General features: G+C 40.0%; 1 protein-coding gene across 4 annotated transcripts; it reads left to right on the top strand.

Moving 5' to 3' along the window:
* Positions 1-694: 694 nt before the first annotated feature.
* On the top strand, positions 695-9,578 carry LOC127807469 (jacalin-related lectin 3). Of its 4 annotated transcripts, none has more exons than XM_052345339.1 (7): positions 3,456-3,604; positions 6,666-6,878; positions 7,077-7,547; positions 7,633-7,884; positions 7,972-8,628; positions 8,734-8,952; positions 9,053-9,578. In XM_052345339.1, the coding sequence occupies exons 2-7, from the start codon at positions 6,669-6,671 to the stop codon at positions 9,359-9,361; spliced, it is 2,118 nt and encodes a 705-aa protein (XP_052201299.1). In that variant the 5' UTR covers positions 3,456-3,604; positions 6,666-6,668; the 3' UTR covers positions 9,362-9,578. The 4 variants fall into 4 exon arrangements, 3 of the variants coding, with proteins under 3 accessions (XP_052201299.1, XP_052201300.1, XP_052201297.1); XM_052345340.1 differs by lacking the exon at positions 3,456-3,604 and adding an exon at positions 6,400-6,545 and having other exon boundaries at positions 7,972-8,472; XM_052345337.1 differs by lacking the exon at positions 3,456-3,604 and adding an exon at positions 6,400-6,545.
* Positions 9,579-10,280: the final 702 nt, after the last annotated feature.

Here is a 10,280-nt window from a genome sequence, read left to right as displayed (position 1 = left end):
GCTATGCGAGCTGAATAGTTAGGCCAGCGAGCTGGGAGCATCGCTGGGAGGTCGCTTGGTTAGGCTAGTGAGCTGGAAGTATTATTGGAAACTCGCTTAGTTCCGTGGTCTGAGCTTGGGTCTCAGCGACGTGTAACTTTATTCTGACGAGCTCGAGCATGGCCTATTGAACTTCAGGAGATTGGGTCAACTCGCTAAATCGAGCCCAATTCATAAAAAAACGATTTGAGAAATACCCATAAAACTAAGTAAAAATCAATATAAAAATTTAAATTTAAGTGAGGATATTTTTGTAAAAGCATCATAATAAACAAATGATCTTAACGCCGTTGATCCGCCGTTTGTGTCTCTCACTGCAGACCCCGATCTCCGTTCCGTTTACGTCGGTCCGATACCTAACCCCCCGGTCATTTCTCCCATGTAGATTCTCGTCTCGCCAGCTGTCATGTCACGTGGTCACCTCGGCACTGTAAACTTAACCAAGCAGGCTCTCTTTTGGGCCCTCAGACGGGCCATGCATCGGGCTCTATGGGGCCAATTCATAGTTCGGATTGGGCCCATTTAAATGGGGCCGATTTACTTCATTTGCAATTATAGTTGTAGAACAAGACACTGGAGGATACAAATGAAGAAAATCTTGGAGATAACGTGGCAATACACGATTGGTCGTAGAACAGTAAGGTGATCTCTGCTTGGTGAAGTTGTCTATTCCCCTCAATTCATTCTTCAATCTGGGCGTTACGAGTCAGATGTGCACGTATATACATCCTTAACGCATACACTGAGGAAGGCAAAGGGAAAAAAATTTCGGCCATGGAGGGTCTGACCGTGCCCTACAAGTGGATCCCTCCGTTACTGCCACCACGTTTCAACCGAGAAGCGCCTTCCAAACCCAAGATTTCTTTGAGGAAAACCCAGAAACCAGTGTCCGTAAAACTAGACCACAGAGCCACGGAGGCACAGTTAAACTACCTCTGCAAGAATGGGCAGCTAAGCGAAGCGATAGCCGCTCTGGATTCCTTTGCGCAATGCGGGTCCAAGGTGAGCCCCCAAATATTCAGCCGTTTGATAGAGTCTTGCGTCGGTGCAAATTCAGTTCAATTAGGGCGCAAGCTCCATAGCCAAATTGGTCTTTTAAGCGAGATAGATCCGTTCATTGAGACTAAATTGGTCGGCATGTATGCGAAATGTGGGTCTTTGGACGACGCCCGTAAAGTGTTCGATGAAATGCGCGATAGGAATTTATACGCCTGGTCGGCCATGATTGGTGCGTACTCGAGAGAGCGGAGGTGGAGGGAAGTAGTCGAATTGTTCTATTCGATGATGGAATATGGCGTTATACCTGATGATTTTCTGTTTCCTAAGATTTTGCAGGCTTGTGGGTATTGCGGGGATGTTGAGACGGGGAGGTCGATACATTCGATAGTGATTCGAACTGGAATGGGCCATGAAAACCGTGTTAACAATTCAATTTTGTCTGTGTATGCTAGATGTGGGTGGTTGAGTTCCGCGAGAAGGTTTTTCGAGAAAATGGAAGGGAAGGACAAGGTGTCATGGAATTCGATTATTTCAGGGTATTGTTTAAAGGGCAAGATCAAAGAGGCACATAGACTGTTTTACTTGATGCGCGCAGATGGGATTGAACCTGGTTTGGTAACTTGGAACATACTGATAACAAGTTATACCCAGTTGGGGGACTGTGAGCTCGCTGTAGAAGCAATGAAGGAAATGGAGAGTTCTGGGATCGTTCCTGATGTCATCAGTTGGACTTCAATTATCTCAGGCCTTGCTCAAAATAACAGGATAAGTCAGGCATTGGAATTGTTCAGGGATATGCTTTTGGCAGGTGTTGAACCGAATGAGGTTGCACTCATGACTGCAATCTCAGCAAGTGCATCTCTTAAATCCTTACAGAAGGGGATGGAACTGCACTCTATTGCAGTTAAGGTAGGATTTACTGAAGATGTGCTAGTGGGAAATTCACTCATTGACATGTATTGGAAGTGCGGGAAACTTGAAGCTGCTCAGCGGGCATTTGATATGATCGAAGAGAAAGACGTCTATACTTGGAACTCCATGATCGGAGGATACTGCCAAGCTGGATACTGCGGGATGGCCCATGATTTATTCCTGAACATGCAGAGATCAGGTGTAGCACCCAATGTAGTCACGTGGAATGTGATGATTACGGGTTACATGCAAAATGGAGACGAGGATCAAGCCTTGGATCTGTTTCACCGGATGGAGAAAGACGGAACCATTAAACGAGATACTGCATCATGGAACACTCTTATTGCCGGCTACTTGCAAAATGGGCATAAAAATAAGGCATTAGGGGTATTCCGACAAATGCAATCACTCGGTGTTAGTCCAAATTCAGTTACCATTTTGAGCCTACTACCTGCTTGTGCAAATTTAGTCGCTGCAAATAAAGTGAAAGAGATCCATGGTTGTCTATTGCGCAGAAATTTAGAGTCTGGACTATCAGTTGTGAATGCTCTCATAGATTCTTATGCCAAATCAGGCAATATAGCTCATTCAAGAATCATATTTGATAGAATGTCAACTAAAGATGTAATCACTTGGAACACAATGATTGCCGGTTCTGTTTTGCATGGTTGTGCCCATGCTGCAGTCGATCTATTTGTCAAGATGAAAAAAATGGGGCTTAAACCTAACCGAGGTACCTTTGTGTGTTATATCTCTGCATGTGGTCTTGCTGGAATGGTTGATGAGGGGAAGCAAATTTTCTCTAGCATGACTGAAGACTATCATGTTTTGCCATGTTTGGAACACAGCTTGGCCATGGTACATCTCTTTGGTCGTTCAGGTAGGTTTAAGGAAGCAATTGAATTTATTGAAAATATGTGCATGGAGAATGATGTCTCTGTTTGGTGTGCCTTACTAACTGCCAGTAGGATCCATGGGAACTTTGGATTAGTTGTCTATGCCAGGGAAAGAATACTAGAATTAAAACCAAGGAGTGCCTTGCTTCTGAAGGTTATCTCACAGACATATGCATTATGTGGGATCTCTGAGGATTCTTTACATGTGAGAAAGCCCAGTAAGGTGTATGAGACTAAAGAATCTCTTGGATGGAGCATGATTGAAGTTAAAAATGTGGTACACACCTTTGCTGCAGGTGATCTGTCGAAACCAAATTCAGGAATTCTATATTCTTGGGTTAGAAGCATAGCAGGACAAATTAGGGGGCCTGGTCCTCTTGATGGGCTTTGTATTGAGGAAGAAGAGGAGGAGGAAATTATTGGGGTCCATAGTGAAAAGCTTGCAATTGCTTTTTCCCTTATTGGCTCGCCCCATATATCTCATAGCATACGGATTGTGAAGAATCTTAGAATGTGTAGAGATTGCCACAGAACAGCCAAATTGATTTCTAAGGTGCACAGGTGTGAAATATATTTGAGCGATTCTGCATGCTTGCACCATTTTAAAGACGGGCAGTGCTCATGCCTTGATTATTGGTAAATAAGAAAGACAAGAATCAGCGGAGAATTCTCAGAGATTGGTTAGGAGTGTATGGAGTCCAGTATGAGGGGCTGAAATTTTCTTCAAGTTAAGATGTATTCTGCTACCTACTCCGAAGGTGATAAATCTAGCTGTAATTGTACTTTGCTTTCTCTTTTACATTATTGGATTAGTTTATTTGAAACTTCTATATTAATCTTTGGGCAAAATCTTCCATATTACTGGGATTTATCATGTTTGAAATATCTCATTGATTAGTACTATATCAAGGGTGCATGCACATTCTGTTATGTGGTGCAAGGCATAAAGCTGTTAGAGAGGTCATATGCACTCTCTCAAGGTGACATAATCCAAGCAATGCCCAACATGCAACTTACACTATGTGACCAAGAATATGATACTGCTCACTGTTTACAAGCTCATGCACAACTAGACTTGGGATGAAGGTAAAGTATACCCATGCTAGTTAAACTATGTAGACAACAAGGACTTAGGCAAACCCAAGATCATGTCCTTCAACCAGCACAAATAATGTGCGCTCAGTAGTAGTCCACTTTACTCCAAGCATACACACGATGCACACAAAGTTGGCGCATAATGGATGCACATCTCAGGACCTTGCACTCCTAGGACTATGACAACCCTTGTCACGATCTATAGTCAGATTTTGATATTACCCTTAGTTGGATAGCACAACTATTGCATAGTTAAGAGTCAGCACCATGGCCCCTCATACAATAGTTATTTTGAGTTATAATCTTCAAGTTGGTTGCAGGAAATATTGCCCTTGCTTGAGGAATTACAAAATTTTATAATTCCTCAATTTTAATAATGGAAATTATGCAAATTCATCAAGACCCCCATGGTCACAAAGGCCTACCTCCTCAATGCCTTCCGACTCTACAATAAAGGTGCTGGAGAACTTGGCAAAATATTTAGCAGGCAGGTGGCTACTTTAATGTAAAGGTTGAGAAGAATAAGGAAATGGTCTTAGCACATGCGGAGATATTATTGCAGGATTCAGGTCATAATGAACAATCTTATCAGTGTGCCAGTGCCTATGTTCATGGTTTGGCTAGAACAAGGCTCTCTTTAGGTTTGATTATCAATTGCCACATAGGCCCCTTATTTCCTGAGACATGATCCAATTAGTACATATCTTTAAGTTATTTTTTGAGAATAAGAATTTACTATATTCTTTCACTTTGTGGTATTGTATGATCTTAAGAGTGAATCTTCAAAAATGAAAGTACAGAGAGCACAGAATGAGGCTCAATCCTACATGATGATGAGCAGCAGGTAAATCAAGAGCAAGTTAAACAATCACCTTCCGATATGTCCAATCTTTAATCATGAAATGGAAAATAACCATTATCCTCTCTTTTGCAGTACACTCTCTATGATAATAGACATGTAAAATATATCTTGATGCGCTGTGCTCATAGCACATGATAAAGTTGAAGCTATAAAATTGAAGAAAAATGGTGAAGCTGGATTTTCCAGTTTTCTAGTGACAAAAAGACCCAAGAACTGAGACATTCAACTTTCTCCACAATAAAGAGAAAAAATCAAGGAGCTTGACTAAGTTCCCTTGGATATAACTAAGCTTTGGAACTATGATTGCACGTGCACCAAGAAAAATCCTTTTTATTATTAATATATTATTTATTAGTAATATTTATGAACATGCTAAACAAAAGGATATAAAAGTATTAAAAAATAACACAAATCCAATTTGAAATCCTACTCCATCAATAATAATGACAATATAGACATATTAAAAGAAAATACCACAAATCTAATATGAAGGTTTTATTTAATCCATAATAATAATATCATGAATACTATCCAATATATAAAAAAGAAGAAGAAAAGAGGTAAGAAAACTTTTGAAAGAGTAGAGATTAAAGTTTTGTGGTAGGATGTGGGAGTCGTAATTTTTCAGGGAATTAGGTTGTCTAGAGGCAATGAGTGAAGAATGGTTTCGTTGAAAAAGGAAAAGGAGAGAAGAAAGAAAATGAGAGAAGGAAGTAAGAAAAAGAAGAAATGAGATGGGGGAGAATGAAAGAGAATCTGTCCTACTTCTCTCTCCCATCACTGGATTTTTATCATTTGAATGAAACCGAGCCTCAATTTTGTCCTTTTTTTTTTTTTTTTTTTGCCTTATCCAAAAATTTTTGCCTATGATATTTTACCCTAAACCAATTTTAAGAATTCTATTCAGAACCCTGCCCCTGCCATGCCCTATTGTTTGTCCAATTTATGGACATCTGTGTCTATTGCATGCCCTGGATGAATAAAAAATTGAAAATAACAATAAAATTTAGGACAAGATATTTGGCATGTTTGACATGTATGCTGATCTGCCTGATGCATATCCTTGTCAGACACATAATGAACAGGCTGTGACACCCAAAATGAAGTATTGCGCTTTGAATTCATGCTTAAGAGCTCTTGTTTCTGGATGCAAAAAAGTTCAAAAAGAATAGCAGGCTTTTGGGTAATTAGAAGTACAATAACAACGTGACAAGCCTTAGTCCCACCATGTGGGGTTGGCTACATGAACTGTAACTCACCAATCACCTTTAGGGAACTAGAAGTGGGAAGTAATATTAACCTGTGATGTGTGATTACATTGAAGAGCTGAGCTTTTTGTGTGCTCTCCATCTGTGCAGCACCAGTCTTACTTTTTTCTAATCCCGATTATTCTGTGCAGCACCAGTCTTTTTTCTACTCCAGAATATTGTATTCTGTCAAAACGTACATATGCATGGAATTTTTCTAGAGAGACAAAAAAGATCACTTTGATTGGAGATCTCCTTTGTCGTTGAGCATCCAATTCTTTCTCTTTCAATTCAGTCCCTCCATAGTGGAATCCTGATTTGCTTCTTTTAACTGTACAGTGACATTCCTTGTCCTTCATATATCCTTGAATCCTTCCTATACTTGATCAATCCACTGCAGAAAACAATCATCTGCCTCCCTCCTTCCCCTCCTCTCTTCCCGCTTCCCCCCCTCTCTTGCCTTTCTTCTGTGTCTTCGTTCACTGTTGAAATACGGTAACAAGTAGTATTCATTTTTCCATAAATAGCTTATTCTACAAATCTTGTTTGGCTGTGTTTATAGTGCTTAATTAGTTGACTAACCGCTTGAGGTCTACTAACTGTGATGTTTAACAGAATATGGAGTATTATGGGAAGAGTATCATTTCCGTTGGACCTTGGGGAGGCCCAGATGGCTTTTATTGGGATGATGGAGTGCATTCAGGAATAAGGCAATTGGTGATAGCTCATGGCGCCGGAGTGGATTCCATCCGGATTGAATACATTGATAAAGGGATCTCAGTGTGGTCAGAGAGGCACGGGGGTAGTGGAGGCCATAAAACTGACAAGGTTGTTTATTTTCTTTGTATCTTTTTTATCATATTCTTCTTCGTTTTCCAGTATTCCTCAAGAGGCAACTACAGCACATTCTTACTTAAAGGGAGGAACATTATTACTATTATGTTTGTAACAGCATTTGGTTTATAAGTTGCTTTTCATAGAAATTACTTAATATTGCACTACGCTTCATGTTACTACACTTTTCAGGTCAATCTTCAATACCCAGATGAGTATCTGACTTCAATCCACGGCTACTGTGGTAGTATAAATGAATGGGGGCCAGTTTTTGTCCGTTCACTTACTTTTAGAAGTAACAGGAAAACATATGGTCCATATGGGATTGAACACGGGACATACTTCTCATTCCCAATGATTGGTGGCAAGATTGTTGGATTTCATGGCAGGTGTGGTTGGTATATTGATGCAATTGGAGCTTATCTTGAGCCTCTTGGCCATAATCCATACCCTTCAACAGCTTTGGTTCATTCTAATTATTATGTTGCGAATGAAACTGAGGACGTTGGCTACTCTGTAGTCCGTGGAAGTCTTGGCAACAACTATGATGTAGTTGTTGCCTTCAGACAGAAGAATGAGCGCACTTATCATTCGCCACTGGACCTCTCAAGGCAAAGTTCTAGTTCTCGAGAATTCAGTGATTCAGAATCTGAGGATAATAAGGTAATAATCTTCTCTAACAAGTTGTTTATATGTATACATTATAATTTTTTTTTGCAAAATGGTATACTGATAACATTTAATTCAGATTCTTACTGCTTCAACTGCTCCAAAACCAATGGAGAATGCCCCCTCAGCAAAAAGCATAGGTGTTGTGGCATACGGAGCCTGGGGTGGTAATGGTGGCATGGAGTTTGATGATGGAGTCTATACAGGTGTCAGACAGATTAATTTGTCACGTAATGTGGGAATTGTTTCAATAAGAGTTCTGTATGATCAAGGTGGGGAAGTCATATGGGGAAGCAAAAATGGTGGGACTGGTGGATTCAAATCTGAAAAGGTAAATCAAGCTCCGGTTCTCCTTTAATAAAATTTTCTTATCAATTCTTGGAGGTCCTGAAGTTATATTTTGTATCATTTTTTGCAGATAACCTTTGATTATCCCTATGAAATCTTGACGCACATAACAGGCTTTTATGGACCTGCTATGATAATGGGGCCAACTGTCATTAAGTCTCTCAGTTTTCATACTACGAAGACTAAATATGGACCTTTTGGGGAAGAACGAGGTCAGCAGTTCTCCACCAAACTGAGAGAAGGAAAAATTGTTGGGTTCCATGGGAGGAAAGGCCTGTTTCTTGATGCCATTGGTGTTCATGTGGTAGAAGGCAAGGTAATACCACCAGTACGCCCTCCTTCGAATTCCTCTAATCAAGGTCAAATGGTAGAAGGGGTGGTTGCACCCCTGATACGCTCTCCTTTGAATTCCTCTAATGGAGGTCAAATGGTAGAAGGGAAAGCTGCACCTCTGAAGCACTCTCCATCCAGTTCCTCTACTGACAGTGAAGTTCCTGCTAAGCAGGCTGATAAGCGAAGCTGGTCTAAAAAGCTAGCATTGCCATTACCAAGACCAGGACCCAATGATGAGGTACCACAGAATGATCTAATTTTATATGGGAAAGCTGCACCCCTGCAGCACTCTCCATCCAGTTCCTCTAGTCACAGTGAAGTTCCTGCTAAGCAGGCTGATAAGCCAAGCTGGTCTAAAAAGCTACCGTTACCAAGACCAGGACCCAATGATGAGGTACCACAGAATGATCTAATTTTATATGTGTTTAGTCACTTTCAAGTACATGCACATGATAGCAATATGACATTCTTTACTAGAGTTTGTTAAAAAAAATTTCAGTTAGCATATAAGGTGGTGCAAGAACCAGCCCAGTGTGAGACAGGACCATGGGGTGGCGACGGAGGGAGGCCATGGGACGATGGAGTGTTTTCAGGGATCAAACAAATATACGTGAGTAGAAAAGAAGTCATTTGTTCAATACAAATTGAGTATGATCGAAGTGGACAATCTGTTTGGTCTGTAAAACATGGAGGTGACAGTGGAGGAACTGTAACTGCGGTAATCAATTTACCCTAATCTCAGTCTTTGTCGATTATCCTTCCAACTAAACCAGTCATAGTTTTCCTTATGGTCCTCTTCTTCCATGATTGCTTTTCAGATAAAACTGGACCACCCCGATGAAGTGCTTACTTGCATAAGTGGATATTTTGGTCCTATCAATGGATATAATGGACCAAAGGTCATAAGGTCCCTAACATTTACCACATCGAGGAGGAAACTTGGCCCCTATGGAGAAGAGATTGGAACATATTTCACTTCTATCAGGACTGAGGGAAAGGTGGTTGGCTTCCATGGCAGGAGTGGCTTGTTCTTGGATGCCATTGGAGTCCATATGCAGCACTGGTTAGGCAATGACAAGCAGTCCAAGTCGTCCTCTCTCATGAAGATCAATAAATTCTTCTATTGATCAGTGATTCAGCCTGAAACAACATGACTTGTCACTGTTCTGAACTTAAACATACACCATTGAGTTTGTGTTGTTGACTAGAGTCTCCTGGGCATCTTTCATTCTGCTAATAAATAAACCCTTTTGTCCTCTTTTCTTTCTCTCAGTGCCTTGATCCTTAAAAGAGAGGATTCCCTTTTGTGGACTTATGAATAAGAGAATCTGCACTTCTCATGTACGTTCCATCAGAGAACTTATGGCTGTCTCTCTCCCAACTAAGGTGCTTCTGTTTCTTTAGAATTTTCCACACCATAGTGGAAACCAGAATCAGCTTCTTGGCATGTACTCATCCCCACTGATAATGGTGACCAGCTTGCTGTGTTCCAGCTTTTTGAAGATATTCATGCCACCTGGGTATATTAGAAGTACACCGTACACTGATATTTGAGTATTGGTTCATAGTTTGTGCAATATGTAAAATATCTAATGTACCCTTCAATTTCACAATGTTATGTTAAACAATTGTGCAATATGTATCAATTCAGACCATAAAAGTAAAACTAAGTATCATTTTCCAAAAATAAGTAAACATCATTTATGCACTAATTTTGTGAGTGACAAGGAGGTTGTTTACTTTGCAAACACTCTGTTATAATAACTCTTTCGTTTAGTTATAATTTTTTTTTTACTGTTAACAAGCAGAACTACCTGTATTTGAGGATTGAGGGTGCGCAATTGCTCCCCCTTAACTTCTAAAATTGCCATTGACCCTTTAATGTTATGTTTATAAATTATTATACTTTTTAACACTTGTTCTATTTAAAATAAAAAAAATCAGAGATAATTAAATAATATTAAAAAATTTAATATACAGAGTTAAAACTTTTGCCTCCAAGCTAAAATTCTACCATTGTTATTGTTACTATAGCCTGTAATCTTT

This window comes from Diospyros lotus, chromosome 8 (assembly GCF_014633365.1).
Source record: "Diospyros lotus cultivar Yz01 chromosome 8, ASM1463336v1, whole genome shotgun sequence".
NCBI classification, from domain to species: Eukaryota; Viridiplantae; Streptophyta; class Magnoliopsida; order Ericales; family Ebenaceae; genus Diospyros; species Diospyros lotus.
This window is presented reverse-complemented; position numbering and strand designations above follow the sequence as displayed.